We start from the raw sequence: 19,288 nt of genomic DNA, 5'->3' as shown, positions 1-19,288 counted from the left end.
TTCCCTGCTGGCTCCTGTCCTCTGTGGGGAATGCCAGAAGCCAGAGAGCAGCCTGAAGTCAGACACTGTAGACCAAGGATAGAGACGGGATGTTCAAGGACAGACCTTTTATCTGAGCCCTCAGCCTTGAGAACTGGATTGCAGTCATGTGGGGGTTCATTTCTTATCCCTCATATATGATGTGATGCAAGTCTTCCCTTGTGTGTACTTCCTTAGACAAGGAAGGCACAGTTTGTGCTTGTGAGTGGGCCTGGTGTCTAATTGGTGGTTCACCCCATCCTGACCAGTCTGGTCCTCTCCCCTGGGGTTGACAATCACCCCACCCCCACCCCAGGGTCTGGAGCTGGCCTAGCCAAGGATGCTTTCTGGAGCCATGATGACCTCTGCCTCAGCTGAGAATAGACCAGAAGTGGACAAGTGGCCTTCTCATTGGCCTTGAAGATAAGGTCATTTGCATTTGTAGAAAAGCATGCTTAGACCCCAGGAAGAAAATTTCAAAGGGCAGAGCAGTGATGCTGATCACTCACGATAGATCTACTTTCTCTGCTTTCGTTTTGTGCATAAGTGGTTCAGGTGCAGCCTCATTGGGTGATTGTCACCTGAGGAGCTATTTTCAGAGATGTCTAGAGCTTTGTTCCTATAAAAATCTTTGCTTTGGGGAGATGAGGAAATCAGCATGAATCACGATCGATATTCGGCCCCAACAGCTCCCTGTGTTGGGGCGGGGTTAGGAGAATCCTCTTTCAGTTTGCAGTTTTACTGACAGGTATCTGGGTGACACAGTCTGTCTGAGAATGGGAGGGACAGGTGACTTTGCTTCTGTTTCTAGACTCGACTTTCATGGTAGTATTTCACAGTTGGCTAGTATTTACCTCCAGAGGCTCTCTTCATCTTCCTCCCCCTCCATCTCTGACACCCATACCACTAGTAGAGCAACAGATGGGGGGTGTTTTGTTTGTTGTTTGTTTGTTGTCTTAGCACACCTGGGAAATAGTTTCATCTTCTAGGCCAACTATGATCTCTTGGAAGTGACTGTTTAGCTGACTCTGGGAGCTGTAGTTTTCAGTATTAATTCTGTGATTGATTAGTAATGTCTGCTGGGGATCCAGCATAGAGGTGGCTCTATGCATGCAACCTATTTATATTACTGCTCAAGATGATGGTCCATTTTTCTTAGAATGAGAAAAAAATGTGTTTCCTAGGACTGAAGGTATCGTTACTTATGATTCTTATTTTTCATGCTTTCCATGTTTGTTTCTCTGGTGCTATGATTAAATACTAACCAACACTTGGGGAGGAAGGGGTTTGTTTGGCCTACACTTCCTGATCACAGTCCATCACTGAGAGAAGTCAAGGCAGGAACTCAAGACAGAAACAATCAGAGATGACAAAGAAATACTTCTTATTGGCTTGCTCCTCAAAGCTTGCTCAAATACCTTTCTTCTATAGCCCAGGCCCACCTGCCCAGGGATGACATAGTCCACAGTGGGCTGAACCCTCCCACATCAATCAGCAATCAAGAAAATTCTCCCCAGACATTCCTACAGGCCAATCTGATGGAAACAATTCCTCAGTTGATATTACCTCTTCCCAGACATGTGTAGGTTTGTGTCAAGTTGACAAAAACTATGACACCTGCCTTGTTACTATTTTTGATCAGTACTTGGATACGTAAAAAGGTGGTTCATAAATTAATACTTGAGCCATATAGAAGTACTCCTGAGTATACAGCATCCCAACAGGGCACAGAGGGGTGGCCTGGCCTGTCACCTTCATGATACTCTCAGGTATTTGCTGCCCTCAAAGTCAGGAGCAGGAAAGGGCAAGAATGCTGGGTATCAAGACTCGGTTGATAAGATCTCAGATCTTCCTGAGATATTGGCAGGAGTGTTCTGATGGCCTCCTACCAGAAGGAACTCTGGACTCTACAATCTCTAGAGGGAAGGACTCCTTCCTTCCCTTGAGGACACATAGGACCCCATCAGTAGGGACAGCAATCTGTCCATTTCTCTCCACTTGCATAGTTCACGAAGGATAGAAGGAACTAGAGATTGCACTGGTCCCCGTGGTCCTGGAGGACGCTTCAGAGCCAGTGTCTTTAGCACAGGGACACACAGAGCACAGCATCAGTCTCTGAATCTGTGTGTTCTCTGTTGACGGAGCTCTGGCCTCAGGTCAGCCCTGGGCCTGTTTGCTGTATCCTTCCCTCTGAGTCTCAGGCGCCAGCCCATGGTGGTGCTGAGATCTCCACCAAACAGGAAAATATTCTGCGTAGGCCTCCAAAAAGGCTTGGGGTTGACATCTTCTTCCAGAGGGAGCCTGGCCTGGCTGTCCCTGAGGATCTCACAGGGCAGAGAAGGTGGCAGAAGTCTCCATGGCTATGGTTCATAGTATGATGCAGGCTGTGTAGGGCGCCCGCTCAGGAGCCTTTCTCACATATGGCTGGAAGACCAACAGGTCGGAGAAGAGCCACTTTTCTTTGTCACACTATGTTGACAACAAATCCTGCGAAGGAATGTGTCCACCACTGTGTGGTATGAGAGGCCACAGGAGCAAGGTCTGAGGCCCTGGACCAGGATGCTACATTACCTTGGTGTATCCGAGGCTGCTAGGGTATCTGTCTGTGTCCATCAACCTCCACATTGGAAGGCTTCTCTGGAAGCCTCCTTGCACGCACATCTGCCCCATTTCCCCCTACCCTCTCTGACGCCTTTTCTGTGCCCTCTGTCCCCAGGGACTGAGTTTCCCTCTGCTCCCCCTCTTCTGACATGGTCTTTGATTGAGTGTGGGGGACGGGCGGTCCTGACAACGGAGATGAGTCACTAGCTGAAGTGTGCTGTTGCTTGTTGCCAGGATCCCCCACGGCAGCAGCTTGCTGAACACAGCCTCCAGAGTGGCCCAGGACTGACAGCAGGTGGCTGAGCCTTGCTCACTCTTCGAAGCCAGGTAGAACCCAGGCATAGCTGAGGCTGGCCTGGCTCCAGCTTCACAGTCAGGGAGCAATGGTCCAAGATGCTTGTGGATCTTCCCTGAAGCTAGGTAGGGTCTCTGCATGTCTGGAATAGTCCACCCAACTCTTCAGGATGTACTTCTGGGGAGAGGGTCATTTGCCTGAACACAGGACTAGAGCCACTAGACAATTAGAAGGGAGGGGAATCCCTTCATCAGTGTGTCATTACCAATGGATGTTTTTGCTTGGTCTGGTTTATAAATAAATAGGCTATTGTGTAGAAGAGTTTCGGGTTTAAAGAAAAATGGAGCAAGAATCCAGAGCTCCCACATGTTTTCTTGTCTCTCCTTCTCCTTTGGTTGGCTGGTGTGTGTGTTACAGTGGACATGCCAATGCTGTTATTACTAAGTTGATAGTGTCTAGCTAAAACTGCTTTAAATATCTATTTTATTTTTAAGTGTGTGTGTGTGTGTGTGTGTGTGTGTGTATGCATGCATGCACATGTGCACATGGATGCAGTGCCCTCAGAGACCAGAAGAGGACATTGGTTCCCTGGGAGACGGAATTATAGACAGTTGGGAGCTGCCCAATGGGGTGCTGAGAAACAAACCCAGGTCCTCTGTGAGAGCAGCATGTACTAAGCCACCTCTCCACTAACAATTTAACTACAATTAAACCTAAGTTACAAGTTCCTAGTTGACATTAAGGTTCACAAGTGGTGCCGTATGTTACATGGACTTAGAAATCTTTATAATGATGGTTGCAGTCTGCCATTATAGCACCATTCAGTGTGGGTTCAGGGCCTCGAAAGTCCCCTGTCTCCTGCTCCCCTTCCTAACTCCTTAGCCACCATGGATCTTTCAGACCACTACACTTGTCTTTCTCGGTTCACATGGGGATTCCCAGCCATCTCCAGCTCAGCTTCTTTACTTCTGGGGCCTTAGGGTGTTCGGACTCCCAGGTCTCTTGGTAGCATCATGACCTGTTTGTTTTCATTGCTACTGTTTGTCTTTGCCCCACTCTGTGACAGCGCCACCATTGCTCACTTACCTGGGAGGGACATCGCCGTGGTGTCTAGGTTCCAGCAATTGATGGACAGCTTCTCCAGACACTCTGGTGAAGGTTCGTTTTCAACTCGGATGCACAGTAAGGGAAGCTGGACTCAGGTGCCAGGCTGTCTTCTGGAGTGGCCTCGTCGCCCCAGCTTCTCAGAGATGGGTCTGGCTGGTAGGCTGTACTTCAGAGCATTACTGAACGGGGGTGCACCCTTCTCTGGGGCTTCAACATGGGGCCCTGTCTCCTTCCTTCCTTTTCCCACAAGCTCCCTGTTATCGCGAGATTGGAATCTTCCTAGAGGCAAGCATCCTATTTTCCTATTCCTTCTCCTCTCTCTGTTCTTTCCCAACAGAGGCTGAAGGACTAAGTGTAGAGAAGACTGGGGGGGGGGGACTAGGGGGGGATCGCTGGCAAGGAGCTCCTGCCCTACCCTCCATGATGTCTTCCATAAACCTGAAGGATTCCGACTGTAACTCTGCTTTTCTTTTCTGTATTCTAAATTGCCATTAACAGAAGGCACATGATGTCGTCTGTCCCCAGACTGAGTGGTCAGCGTGCCCAGTTCCTTACCACTGTCTCCAGGGTCCACAAATGAGACTTGGAGAACATGAGTCAGAGCATGTAAGGCAAAAAAACGGTGTTGTTACATGCGTCCATGACAACCCAAGTGGCCTGAGGACAATACACCACGGTCCCCAAGCTGGGCTGTGGACTAGGAGAGCAGAATGTAATGTCCCTCAAGAATCTGATAGCACTCTGGAATGGCCTTTGTTTGTGGCTCATCGCCTCAATATGATGCAGGCAGGTTTTGTGCTATTCAACCCAGATGCTTTTGGTTCATGAAAAATGTCGAACAGACAGGTGCAGACAGATGGACATGGGATAGGGTCAGCGCTGGGAGAAGCAGGGGTGCCCCACGCCCTCCATGGCGGGAGCCCCATAGTCCCAGGCTAACTTGTGGGAGACCATTTGCCAGGCTCTGATGAGGGACTTGTCAGCTCATGTGACCATCCCCAGCTCCTTTCCACTGTGTGCTGGCTACTTCTGCTCAGGCACAGTCCGGGGCTGACCGGCCTGGAGTGAAGGGATTCTCCCCTTTGGGGTCTAGTATCTCAGCTAGAAGCACCAATCACATCCTAAGAGGAGCGAAGTCCCACACACTACAGAAATTCAGTCCTCTTGGTCCACCCACTAAGTACCAAGAGTGGCCTTTGTCATTGCCACAGTAATGAAGCCCCTGTGGGGTTCAGAAGACCCTGGTGGGCTGGACTGCCAGTGGGAAGAAGCCCTGGCTGGAAGGGGAGGGTTGCTGGTTAGAGTCTTCCAGTGAAAGGCAGTAAGTCAGCCATACTCCTGACCCCCTTCCTTCCAGCCCTGGGCTTTTCTCTCCTGACCTTTCCCTTCTCCTCTGGGTCACACCTGCTCCTTACTTCTGGGACCCTGCCAGTCTGCAGTGTAAAGTGGAACCACGGGGCTTCAGGGTGCTCTCCACAAGCTGGTGACCTTCTAGGGATTGTTTCTTCCTCTCTGGGACCATGCTTCCTAACCAGCCTCTTATGTCCCTTCCTCCCAGGCTGATACTGCATTGATCTTCCTCCTGCCAAGTTACACTGTGTTGGCCCGAACCACCTTCTGAAGGGTGGGGCCAGGGTGTCCTGAGTCTTGGGGAGTGGTGGGAAGAAACGTGTCTGTTGCTCACTTGGGAAATGGAGCAGAGTTCAGGGACTTTTTGCACATTCTTGAGGACTTCCCAGTCCCTGGCCAGGTAGGATGTCTACACATGAGCTAGCCACCGAAAAGGAAATATGTCCAGCTAGCTGGAAGCTACCAAGAGGCTAATTATGTCAGTTGGTGTCAGGCTCAAAGGATGATTTGAGCCACCACAGGCCAGGGAGGCTGAGATATCCCAGTGGACCACATAGATGAGGAAGGGACCCTTAATATCCCTGTGGACCTCGAAGACTGGCAATAGCTTCCACACATGCTGTTCATAGCATCAGGGACATAGAACAACTCTACTCTGAGCAGCCCGAGAGGGCCCCTTCGTCTTTCAATTCAGGTGAAGCCAGATCCTTGGCTTTGACACAGTGAGGATTTTCAGGGTGAGCTGGGATGAAGCAGAACTGAAGTTTTTAAAGGTATTTTAAAATATAGATTTGTAAGTCCTGTAGTTGAGAGAAGGGTGCTCATAAAAAAGACATATTTGAGGATGGGTGTGCGGGTTTCTCCGAGAGAGGGTCCCTTTCATAGTTTTTACAGTAGTCATATGTAGGATTTGGGTGTTTTTGAAGTCGTTATCTTCAAAGGATGGCTAAGGAACCAGAGTGAGGTCACACGTGGTTGCTGAGGACAAGATCACACTTGATAAAGGAAAAATCTAGATCATAGGGCTGCGGGAAGGTAGGCTATCTCCAGGAAAAGTCTAGATCGCAGGGCTGCCAGGAAAAGTCCAGCTCACAGGGCTGCAGGAAGGTAGACTATCGCCACTGTAAACAGACAGACTAGTTAGAGATTCCCAGAAAATGGAATAGCACGGCCCTGCCCACAGTCATACATGCTCGGGCCATAAGCCTGGCTCACTGCTCTGTTTTCTGAGGTTATAAACCCTCCCAGCAGATGTTCCTTGCCCTGGAATGCTTGCTTCTCGCCTGGCCAGAGGCTTCTGAAGCTGAAGGAAAGGTCTCCTTTCCTTGTCTTTCTATCCTGCCTCATTCTCTGCCTGTTTCAGGCTCCAAGGCCCTGGGCCCCATGGTTGGAACTATAGCCTTGGCCACTGGAGCCCTGCCCCTGTGTCTGCCCGCTCCTCTAGGCTGTTCTTCTTCCTTCTAGGACCCTTTCCAAAGGCACCTTGAGGTCTGAATCAATGGCAGTCAGCTGGCACAGGCTTTCAGAGCGCTCAGCGTGGTACGGTGTCTCTGCCGTTCGGCCCTGGTAGAGCCTGTTGGTGACTCGGTATCTGGGGACTCCAACCAACACTGCTCCCTTGCAGTTCCAGGAACTCCAATGGGGGTGGCTGGAGGGGCCCCTGGGGAAGAGGAAGCTTGACTCAGAACCCATCCCAGATCCAGAGATGGGCTCCCTCCTGGCAAAGAAGAGCATGGCCCAGATCTTGCAGATAGGCCTTGCCAAAGGCCTTCCTTGCCCCAGGACACACACACACACAGCTCTGAATCCTGACGAGTAACTGTTTGAGCCAGAGCTGTGTTGTCAGGCGTGTGTGTGTGTGTGTGTGTGTGTGTGTGTGTGTGTGTGTTCCTCAGGCCAGCACCAGTGAGCAGCATAATGTACTGCTGCTGAGCGGGTGAGGGTAGAACAAGGAGAAGGGGTCTTTGTGGCAGTGCAATATGTCTCGGCTCACCTGTGTGGCCTTAGGAATGGAAGTGTCTCAGTGCGACAGGGGTCTCTTGAAGGCACCTCTCCAACTTTCTCATTAGCTGGTTTTCACTATCTGTTTGCCTTGGGAGCTTTCCAGCGGGCCAGGACGCACCACCTCCTTTTGCAATCGAGCTGACTCTCTGCCATCCTCGTGTCTATGATGTCAGTTTTAGGCATTTATGAATTAGGATCTAAACTCTAAACAGCTCAAAGTACTCTGCAAATGTTCACACTGGACCTTTGACCCAGGGAAAGAAAATCACTAAGTAGCTTATATAAATCTGAGACTATGAGGTCTGGACTGTGAAAGATAGAGAGAGAGAGAGAGAGAAGCTGGGAACCTCAGATGGTCTGTGTGTATGATTCAAGTGGGATCCATCATTGATCCTGGTCATGAGCAGCTGATAGCTCAGGGAAGTCAAAGACCTGCCTGCGGGAGTGATGGGCATCTAGTAGACATCTCGCTGGGCTTAGAAAGCTGGGTGGGATGATATCACAGGGAGCAAGTGAGCTAGCGCACTTAGGCAACTTGGACCCACTGGATGCCATTGGGAAGAAAGAATACGAAGAGTGAGAGCCTCATCGGCCCGGCCGGAACTTCTCTGATGCTTCAACTGCGGCTCCCCTCTATGGGGCCCTTCTTTTGCTTAAAGAGCCTGGTTACACACTGGTCACACTGTCTTCTGTGGGATATGCTCAGGACTCCATAGAATAGTCCAAATGAGGCAAGAAACTTCCCTGGGGAGATGGGGGGCTGGGGGCTTCCCTTGGCAGAGAGGAGAACCTCTGAGTCAGGACTTTCAGTGAGACAATTTAACACCATTGAGTAGCAGATACTTTCATTGGCATTTCTACCCAAAGGTAGGTTTTATCTGTGGCTGGTCAGCCTAGTCATTCAACAGGCAGGCTCTGTGCTCACAGCCCCAAGGCTTTGAGCTATGCAAAGAGTTAGATAGACAGGCACAGATGAATGGACATGGCAGGGTAGGATGAGCTGGAAGGCGCCGCTCCGCTGGGGCGGGCCGATCTCCTCACTCCCCCTTGAGCTCTTCAGAGGCCATTTCTAATGTTCACTGTGATGCTTTTAAAAACTGGAAAGGTGGCTTCTTAGAGAAACTCAGTCCAACCAAAGTGGGCACCAGGCACTAGGCCAAGTATAGGGATAATGGACACAGGAAACACCGGGAGGTGGAACAGAAAAGGAGAGAACTGAGAAAAGCGTGATCGCTTCCCACAGGTGAGCTGGACTTTGAGAGGCAGACGTGATTTCCACGGCAGGGTGAGGTGTGCCGACATAGGAGAGCTTTGAAGACAGTGTTACTGTCTGTGCCCATACACGAGTCACATGTATTTCAGGGCACCATGTGATGTTCTGAAGCATGTGTCGGCTGTGAACCGGGTGATTAGCAATCCTTCGACCTAAGAAACCATGGACCAGAGCAGTCAAGTGTGGTGGGGCAAGCCTGAGATCCCAGCGCTTGGGAGATGGAGGCAGGAGGGTCAGGGATCAGAGTCATCCTCGGCAACATAGTAAGTTGAATCAGGTCAGCCTGGGCTGCGTTAATTAAACCCTGTCTCTAAAATAAAATAAATGGTTAGAAGCTCTCACTCAGTGCCCTGCAGGTTTCTGACAAACCCCTTGATTCTTGTGTGGCAATGACTTTGTCCAGGAGATGGACTCTGTGGCCTTTCACAGGGAAGGGAAAAAGATTTTGACAGTTATCCAGAGGTCGGTGTTGCAAGGACCCCAAGCACTGTGCTGAGTGAGGGCTGTGGGGAGCAGTGGGGGCAGCTGGGGTGGGCAGTGGGAGCCAGAGAGAGGAGGTAGAGGTGTTTGGGCGCAGTACCTCTGGGACCCAGTGGCTGTGGTGTGTGTGTGTGTGTGCGCGCGTGTGTGTCTGGTCCAGAGTGCTGGCTTCTGTGCCCTCTCTCAAGAGCTCCAGCAGCCAGAGCAAGGGAGGAAAGGCCTTGTCAGAAGAACCGGTTTGGCAACCGCTGTGCTGCCTAGAGAGGTGCTGAGGCCGGGACTAGGGAGGCCAGGGATGCAGGGATGGATGAAGTCTGTGTGGGGGCTGGCTGTGTAGGAGGGCTGGGCTGGGCTTGCAAAGTAGAGGGAGGGGCCGCCCTGGTCTTCAGTTTTGCCTAGAACAGGAGGAGGCGGAGGAGGACATGAGTTTATTTTTGACCTTGTGATTCGGGGAGCAGGCTCTGGTGAAGGGCGGGGCTGGAGCGGCTGTTTGGGATGGAGACTTCAGCAGCTCATACCTTCGTCGGCCTCTGCTGCCCAGTGATAGTGGAGACACTGTCCCTGTTCCATGTGTCTCAGATATCTAGAGGGGAGATCAAGGATCTCAGATTTCCTTCCCTCAGTTTTTTCTTCCTTCCTCTTTTTAAAGACTTACATGTTTAATTATGTGTGTGTGTGAACCTGAATGCAAGTACCCAGGTGCCATTGGATCCTCTGGAGCTGGAGTTACAGGAGATTGTGAGCTCCCCGACGTGGGTGACGGGAACCGAACTCAGTGCCTCTGAAAGCAGCACACGCTCTTAACCGCTGTGCCATGTCCAGACTCACGTCCTCTCCTCCTACCTTTTTACTTCTCTCTTCCTCCCAATTCAACCGTCTTCCTCTCCTTGTTATGCAGGTGTTTGCTCAATATTTGCCTCATTAACATAAGTAGACCGTGACCTTTGGAATCTTCAAAAGCAAGGTCGGTGCCCTGGGCACTCTTGGGCTTTAGCCAAGTGACCCTGGATCTCAAGTAGTCCCTTGCTGAAGTCCTTTCTGGGAGTCCTGAGGGAGAGCAGGGGGGTTGCAGCTGTTGGCTCCTCCTCTGAATTCTGGGGAGTTCTGGGGAGTGAGGGAGCCACATCAGGGAAGGCAGCGTCAGCTGCCAGGGTCAGCTGCCAGGGTCAGCCGGCTCCTGCGCTCTAAGGAGCCCACACTTCACTTCACCTTTGCCATAGTCCTGTGAGGAGATCCTCGTCTTGTTTGGCAGAGAGATTTCAAGGCTTAGTGAGCTTAGAGTGTGTCCAAGTCTCCCGGGTACTGACTGACGAGGGCACAAACCCAGGTCTGTGGCAAAGTTAAGGCACAACTGAGTCAGAATTCAGAAGTGGCAGGCGCTATCGTGCCCACCCCCTCTGCGGTTTCTCCACCTCCCTGTCCCCGAGGGTCCCTTCGGCCTAGAAGGACAGAAAATCCCTATGAGCGCTCAGTGACGCAGGCTTTCAGTGACGCAGGAGTATGAACTGCAACACCAGTGCTGTACAGTCACCAGAAGACATTGCCCTAGACTTGCCAATGTGAAATTAGCTGCTTGAGGGACCCCAGAGGTCGGTAGGACAGGCAGCCGAGGGACCCAAGCTCAATGACTCTCCTGGGACTTCCGGGTAGATTAGCAAGCCATCGAGTCTGTACTGAAGACGTAGAAGTGGAAGCACCCTGATTTGATATCTCATGCGAAGCCTGATAATTTGTATAAAAGCACCCCTTCCTGAGACTATGTGCAGGCAGTCATTATGCCTGATCCCCAATTCCAGGCAGAGGACTTACTCAAAAGGGGTCAAAACCTGGTCAGTTGTCCCCAGCGAGCTGGCTGAGAAGGCGGACAGCCCCTCTGTCTTCAAAGCTGCCTGTAAGCTGGAGACCAGGCCAGTCTCAACCAGCTCTGCCACCCAAAGACAGAGTTCAAGATTGAAAAAGATGGAACTGGCCCAGGCATGGTGGTACATTCTTGTAATCCCAACTCTCAGGAGGCTGAGACAGGAGGATTACTGTGAATTCAAGACCTGCCTGAACTACAAGGTAGAAAAGAAAGAAGGAGGAGGGGAAGGGGGAGGAGAGGAAAAGGAGACAGACTTGCTGAAGTAAACATGGTCCTAGACAAACCTAGGTTCTGGGCTCCTGTCTGCCTGCATTCTCCATACTGAGCATGCCTGGCCTTAGCCAAAAGGGAAAGGGAGGAGATTTGGGTTTTTTGGGACGGGGGTTGTTTTTTGCTTTTTCTTTTGAGACACAGCCTCAAGCAGTCCCTCTGTCCTAGAACCCCTTACATAGCTGAGGATGGCCTTGAACCTCTGGTGCTCTCACTTCCACTTCCTGAGTTCGCGGGCTACAGATGTATGTTACCACACCTGGTTTTATGTAGTGCTTGAGATGCAGCCCACAGACTGGTGCTCTGCTGGCATCTTCTCACCTCCAAAATAAGAGCATCACACAGGCTGTGCACCCCTAGACTGAAAACCTGCAGTCCACAATCTGCAATAGGAGCATCACTCAGGCTGTGCACCCCTAGACTGAAAACCTGCAGTCCACAATCTGCAGTGTTTTAAGTGTTCATGTAAGGCTTCAAGCAGAAGATTCCACATCTGGCCTTCTGGAATGGGTCACAGTCATCAGGCAGGTACCCTAAAATTACAAACCCAATGACACTGAGTCTATTTATATGGCATACATATGAAACAAATTAATCTTCTGTTTGGACTTGGCTCCTGTTCCCAAAATATCTCAACATCTACAACAAATACTCCAAAATAAAATTCCAAAATTAAAAAATATATATATTGGTCTGGGGAGATTGCTTGAACATTAAAGTGGTAGCCCTGAAAGTATAAGGACCTGAGTTTGGCCCCCAGAACCCGTGGAAAAAGCCAGGTCCGATGATATGTGCTTGTACTCCTAGCATAGGGTTATGGAGTCAGGCTCCTGGGAAGAGGCCCTGTGTATCCATACAAACTAACAAGGGGCTGGAGAGATGGTTCAGCAGTTAAGAGCATGTCTTAGTTCGGGTTTCTATTGCTGCTTCAAAACACCATGACCAAAAAGCCAATTGAGAAAAAAAAAGGGTTTATTCAACTTCCACTTCCACATTGCTGTTCACTACTGAAGGAAGTCAGAACAGGAACTCACCCAGGACAAGATCCTGGAGGCAGGAGCTGATGCAGAGGCCATGGAGGGGAGCTGCTTACTGCCTTGCTTTCCCTGGCTTGCTCAGCCTGCTTTCTTATAGAACCCAGGACCGCCAGCCCAGGGATGGCACTACCCACCATGGGCTGGACCCTCCCCATTGATCACTCCTTGAGAAAATGCCTTACAGCTGGATCTCATGGAGGCATTTCCTCACCTGAGGCTCCTGCCTCTCTGACGACTCCAGCTTGTGTCAAGTTGACACAAAACCAGCCAGGACAGAGCACTTGTTGCTCTTTCAGAGGATCCGACTTCCAATCCTAGGACCCACATGGCAGCTCACAACCATCGGCAATCCCAGTTCCACTCTGTATCAGGACCCATCTCCTGACGCAGCACTGAGCTTTGCCAGTGAGTTCCCCACCAGATTCTCTCCCTGGCTGTCGAGGTCCAGCCTGTGATTTGGAAGACTGCTCTGGAGGTAGGGTAGCTACGGGAAGAGCCGTGTGTCCCATGGGGCCATCTGTCTAGTGACTCATTCCTGGGTCTCTTGTCTTTCCAAACACCTTGCTTCACTGTCCCCAGAGTTCTCCCTGTCCTGTCTGGCCAGTTCCACCAGGGTTCCTCTGCTGCTTTGCCCGGGTGTCCTCAGGAGTTTGTGCACAGCACCTCTGGGAGCAGGGCCAAGTGTAAACTGACACCTCTTCCCAGGAGAGACAGGGAGCTGCTTCTCCATTGCGGAATTCGTGGGGCAAAACACTTACTGGTCTGTGCCAGGGGGCCTAGGGTCTGGGTTACCCATTCACAGGTATTCTTGTGTCGCTGGGAGCCCTGCAGACCTGCTGCCAAGCTTCCCACAGGAGGCTGCTCACCTCTCCCTTGGCTCCTCCTCTGTTCCCCATGGCTCTCCGCCTCCAAAGAGAGAGGGGAAGAAAGGGAGACTAGCAGGGCCCCCCAAGTGCTCATGTCCTTCGGCCTCTTTCTAGTCCAGCTCCTGCCCACCCCTCCCCTGCTCTGTTGCTGAACCCACCACATCTGCACCCCAAGGCACTTGCTGTGACCATGATCCACCTCCCCATCTTTCCTGGACACCAGAGAGCTTCACCCAACCTTGTCCTTCCCTCTAAAAGCAGGCAGAGAGGTCCAAACACAGATGAGATGCGGGGCTCTTGCTAGGTTCCCACTGAGTCATTCAGTGAAAGAGACAAGAGCCTGGGAGCAAACACAGGCTGCAGCAGCAGCCAGGGCAGGACGCACTCACCTCGGCTGAGGCAGCCAGGAACCTGAAGATGCCCCTCTCAGGCCTGGGCACCACTGCTGAATGTCCCCATAAGAGGTGATTGCCAAGTGACGGGCAATTGAGGACAGAGGACAGACTGAAAGCCCAGCTTGAGTCGCTGTCCAGAACTGTCTATCTCAGTCAGGGCCTGCAGTGTGGACTCCCCTGCTCTGGGACCCAGGCGAACGGGAGTGCCCAGCCTCTCTCAATGGCATTTCCCACTTTGCCACCATGGAGAGGCTTGGGGGTAACCCCACTTCTGCAGACTCCCAAAGCATGGGTTAGCTTGTTTCTATCGGAAGTTTCTGAATGGCAGACAGCTGTATTACAACCATGGTGATTTCACCCTGGCTTGAGGGCAGGCCTGGGTCCCAGTTCTACGCCGGGGACAGGGAGCAGGCTTCCCTAAGGATACACTTCCGTTGTGTGTGGCTTTCCCCTCAACACCACCCACTGCCCTCCTTTTCTTTTTGAAGCCTGCAGTTGGGGTTTCCCACTTTGGAGCTAGTTAGACAGACATGAGGAGGAGACCCTGGCAGGACAGCCTGGAAAGGATGCCTCTCCCTGAGGGAGGAGAGCTGGCTGGGTGGCCCTACAGCCTGTCTTCCCATCCCCAGGACCAGTGCCAGGTGACTTTGACACTCAGCCTAGATTCATGACTCCTGCCTGCTGCTGAGCCTGAGACTGGATCGTCTCTTTCAAGCCCTGGTGGTGACAGCCAGCGCTGCCGTGGCCCCTTGGCTTCTCAGAGCCTCTTCTCTGCCAAGGCCACATGTTCCTAGAAGGCCTTCAGACACCAGGCCACATGCGGGGGCTGCTAGCTCCCCAGTGTACGCAGGTGGAGCAGCTCAGGCCTGGCTTATGGGGAAACGGAGAGCAAGAAGAAAAATCCCAAGAGGTGAGGCTGTAGCCTCTGGAAGACCTCTGGGCCTGCCAAGTCTGTAGGTTAAGCCAGGAGGGTCATACCAGGTGGAACATACATGCTGCTGTGTCGTGACCAGCCAGGGCACATCCCCTCAACAGTGTCTTGCACATTGCAACTGGGCAGACTCAAGTTTCAATTTAGCATAGGCGCTTGGGCAGAGTTCTGAATCTTTAAGCCTCTGTTTCCTGGGCATCCCCCACGGGCAGGGAGACTGGGAGGAACTTGCGTCTAGGGTCATGACAAGAACAAGATGAGAACGTCTGCAGAAACCTGTGCAGGTTGCCTGGAACTGTGGAACCTGAGAAGAGAGGCTGAGTCTCCTTCTGCCTGGCCCAGGCCCATAGCGGCTCGAGTGAAGCCGAGGCATCGTGGGAAGTGAGGGGACAGAAGGGAACTACTATGCTCACCTCTCTAGAATCATAAATAAAAAACAAAGTGTTGTTCATTCCTCAGAGGAACATGCGTTCTTTGCAGCCATTAATTACTTCCTGAAATGCCTTCATGAGTTTGGCAATTGGCAGCTGACAGGTGAGAAGAAAAAGAAAGATGAAGGGGCTTCGTGCCAGGTCGGGGACTGGCCCCAGTGCACACCCGATCCCCCTGTCTCTGCTCCAGAGGCTGGCAGGGGCAGGCTCAGTGCTGGGATTGCGCTATTTGCCCTGACAGGCAGGGTTCAGGCAGGGAAGAGGCATAAGGATCACTCAGTGATTTGGGGACAGTTGCTGACAGGCTGGTCATGCTCCCTGTCCTGAGGTATGCCAGGCATCTCCTTGTCAGCCTTGACTGATTACGGGTCATTGACTGACTTCAGCCCAGAGTAGTTTGTGGCAGTGCCCGCAGAGCGTCAGGACGTGACTGTCCCACAGCTCCGAGGGCACAAACCCCAACGTTTTATGGCTCTGGCAGGAATGGAACCCTGGGTGCGTGCGCGGCAGATGTCCCTTTGAAATGTGTCTGGGGAATCCTATGAACATGTGGACTACAGGAAGGAAACCCTTCTCTGAGAAACAGGAGCCCACTGCTGAGCCTCAGAGGTCACGTGGGTCCTATGCCGTGGAAGAGAGGCAAATTAAGACCCATCTTGATTTCTGTAGTTGGCTTAGGCGATCGGCCTTCTAGAACAGTCTGCCTGAGGCCCAGCCTCCTCTGCAGGGCTGCCTGAAGCATCTCTCTGCCTTTCAGTTCAAGGAAGTGAATTCATGATGATGGCAAAACTCACAAGAGCTTCCTTCTTTATGAGAACTTACTGCTCTGTTTCCAGAAACTTCCACCACTGTAACATGAGGGCACACACAGGTCACCTGTTGGCAGAGGTGGCTTCGTAGATCACAGAGAGGCCCTGCATGTGGGCCTTGCTGTGCTGTCTTGGAGTCTATGTCTCATGAGGGATGTCCATGGGAGCCTTAGTTCCCAGGGTCCTACCTACTGCCATCACTGGGCTTCCATTCGTGGGTCATTGACTCTCCCATGCTCTGCACCTAATGAGACCTGAACATACCTGAACACACCCATGACGTATCAAGGAAGAGTGTGGTGACAGTCCTTCCCAGCTGTCCTCAGCCAGGCTCCTCAGACATCCTGACTGGTGGTGCAATGCTCTTGGGGGTCACCATCCTTCTTGGATGGGGCAGCCAGTGCCAGGGAAGCAGAGATACCTTGCTAGACCCTGGCTATGTCTCAGCACATTGCTTCTAAAGGGAAGCCTATCTGTCCCTGTGTGAGTATCGGGGGGAGGGGGGGGATAAGCAACCTGTGAGTACCCTCACACCCCAAAGAGAGCAACAACATACCCAGCAATCAGAAAACTCCACACAGGTGGAGAGAAACTGCAGCCAGAGGAAAACGCTATTGATAGTCCTCTGTGCATCCCCTCACCACGAGCATATTTCCCCTGGTCTTGGCACAAGGGGCCCTTGCTTTCATTTTGCACTGAGCCCCTCAAAGAAGGTAGCCAGTCAGTGGTTAAGAGCACTGACTGATGTTCCAGAGGAACCGAGTTCAATTCCCAGGTTGTCCCATGTCTGATCACACCAGGATAGGAAAAAAAAAGAGGTAGTCAGACACACTTGTTGGTCCCTTAATAAAATTCTGAAGTCTTTGCCTTTCAAGGGGCCTGACCTCCAAGGAAGTTCTTTTCTGAGGAGACGCTTACCCACCATCTCTGCTTCCTCCACAGGTATCTTGTTAGCTGTGTGCCAGGCTCTGGAGAACAGCACGTCCCCGCTGAATGGTGAGTCCATCCTCCCTGGGTGTGGGTGGGTTATGGTCCTGCCTCACATCTGTAGAGCACCCTCCCTGGGGCGCTTGCCTGTCCTTGAACCCTCTGCATCTTCTCTGGGCAGGTAGAGGAAAGCCTACTAGAAGGCCTTCACCATGGCCCACGGAGGCTGTGCCCACTCCCTCAGGGGCAGCCCATTCACAGAGCCCTTCATCTCTCTAGACAACCACTGTGGCAGGTGAAATGGGGCCTACAGGACCCCAGAGCTTGAAGCTGCCCATACTTTACCAACCATGTGGTGACTGGGTTTCTGAAGCTCCTGTCCATTTCCGCCCCAGGACCTTTGTGTAGTTTTTCTCCGGTCAACCGCCCACCTTTCTCCCACCCTCTCAATACTTCTGAGAGTTGGGAGACAACGCCCTCGCCATCTCAATGTCCCAGGGAAACCCCTCCTGTTTCATGGACTCCTGCTAGTGGCCTCTGTTTGTACATGGTAATGGTTGTCTCAGTGATTTTGATTCCTGCTTTTCTGTGTGTTGGGACAGGGGTGTGCGTGTGTACTTTAGGTACTTGTGTTTGTGTGACAGGCACTTACCCGCTAAGCCATCTGGCAAGTACCAGATGCCATAGCAACACTTAGAGCCTGGGCTTGAGGGAACTTGGACATGAGGCCAGGCAGGAGTCGCCACCTGCTCTGGTACCTGATGGAAGTACCTGCAGGCGCTGTGGGAGGCTTCGATGCTGGCCGTGTGGCCCTGCTCTGCCTGCCATCCTCCTAAACCAAACTGTGTACCGGAAGCATGCAGGCTTCGGGGCTGGGTCAGCCAGGTGGAATGGAGACCTGCTGGCTGCTGGGTCCCTCCTTGAGACAAGTTGGAATGGCAGCAGATGCTAATGTAGCTGTCAGTGGGAAGGATGCTCTTGCCTATGTTACCCCTTCAGGTTTATTCACATAGACAGAGTCTGGGGGTCTCCTGCTTGCTCCCTCGGAGCCCTGGAGTGGCTCCTGCTGAGCCTCCTTGGAGTGCTGTAGGGCCTCTTGGCAGACCTGATCCTTCAGCCAGAAAAACCGCAGACCCTAACCCATCTGAAGCTCAGTTCCCTCTTTCTCTTCTGTTTCCTCCTGAGGGGATGGCCCAACGTCAGCTAACGTTTGGGATTTACCCTTCTCACACAGAGGCCTCCACATCAAGTCCATCCTCTGCTGTGCTGCTGGACTCTAATAACTAAGTACCCATGAAGGCTCAGGATGGCAAGTCAGAACAGAAGCCCCCTGCACTGTACAGAAGGCCCCAAGCCACGTACGTCCCCCTCTGGGGACAAGGGAGGTGGCTGCTCTCAGTTGGGTGAAGGATTCGATGTGGGACTGGTTCTCTTTGGTTTGGCACCCTCTAGAACCCAGGTCCTGGGACTCAGGGGGAGGGGCCAGGAGTCAAGTTAAAACAGTGGTGACTGTCATGGTCAACTCTCCAGAGACCAAGGTTGGGTGACTAAGTAGGGCTCACCTGCCTCACTTTCTCTTCTTTTAGGTAAGCTTACCTATAGGGCTGCTGGTCTATCCCGTCCCTCTCTGTCACCTCCAGGGCTGCAATCCTGGGGTGGGGTGGGGGCTCAGATGTGCCTGTGCATGTTCAGGTACATGTGTGCATAGGTAGGTGCACATTTGTTCACGTGGAGACCAGACGACAGCTTTGGACGTCATCCTTTGAAACATTGTCCATCTTTTTGGAGATAGGGTCTCTCGATGCTTCAGAGCACACCAAGTAGGCTAGACTGGTTGGGCCAGCGAGCCCAGAGAGCCTCCTGCCTCTGCTTCCCAGCACCTGGATTAAAAGCACTCAGCAACATCCTTCTTTTTTAACATGGGTTCTGGGGGTTGAACTCAGGTCCTCACGCTTGGCCCGCAGGCACTTCACTGCCTGAGCCCCCCACCCCCAGCCCTCAGTGCTAATTTGTGATTATTTTGGTGTCTTCTTATGTTGCCCGATACGTATATTACAAAACAGGTGAACACTGCTTTGGAAATTTTATTGCATTTATATACTGAGTGACTTCAACATCTGAGCTTCCCTCCCCTTACGCCCTGGGTATTGGTTGGGCTCATGTACTAAATTCCAGAAGCATCCATTAGGTGTTAGGAGGAGGCATTTCAGGACTGTAGCAAATGGACACAGCTGTCCACTCTGTGGATCAGAACTAGAAGCCAACGGATCTGCATTTGGTTTAATGCATCCCTGAGTGTGACGATGGTGCCACAAGGGCCCCTGGCAGACCTAGGTGAAGGCCCAGCATCACAGATCACTGTGGAGAGAAAATTCGTGAGCCAATCAAGGGTGGGACCCCGGCTCAGAGGTACACGGGGTTTGCCCCCCCTTTCTTTTTTTGCACTGCGGGGGGCGTCCATGCCATTAGAGCAGGCAGCTGCCCTTGGCCTTTCCTGGTAAGATTTTATTCCGTTCCTTTCTCTTAGATCCCCAGACATCAAGGGTGGAGGGTGCCAGAGGTGTGGGAAACTGGGTTGCATCAGTCAAGGCTTCTCAGGCATTTACTTTGGGTGGAACAGTGGAGAACACGGG

The 19,288-nt window shown here is 52.0% G+C and overlaps 1 protein-coding gene across 2 annotated transcripts in view; it reads left to right on the top strand.

The window, feature by feature from the left end:
* Tgfa (transforming growth factor alpha) overlaps positions 1 to 19,288 on the top strand; it is an 85,774-nt gene that overhangs the window by 18,831 nt on the left and 47,655 nt on the right. For both annotated transcript variants that reach the window (XM_028854033.2, XM_028854026.2), the window contains exon 2: positions 16,671 to 16,724. In XM_028854033.2, coding sequence (XP_028709866.1) covers positions 16,671 to 16,724 — 54 coding nt within the window. The remainder of the gene's footprint in view (positions 1 to 16,670; positions 16,725 to 19,288) is intronic.

This window comes from Peromyscus leucopus, chromosome 3 (genome assembly GCF_004664715.2).
Source record: "Peromyscus leucopus breed LL Stock chromosome 3, UCI_PerLeu_2.1, whole genome shotgun sequence".
Lineage (NCBI taxonomy): Eukaryota > Metazoa > Chordata > Mammalia > Rodentia > Cricetidae > Peromyscus > Peromyscus leucopus.
This window is presented reverse-complemented; position numbering and strand designations above follow the sequence as displayed.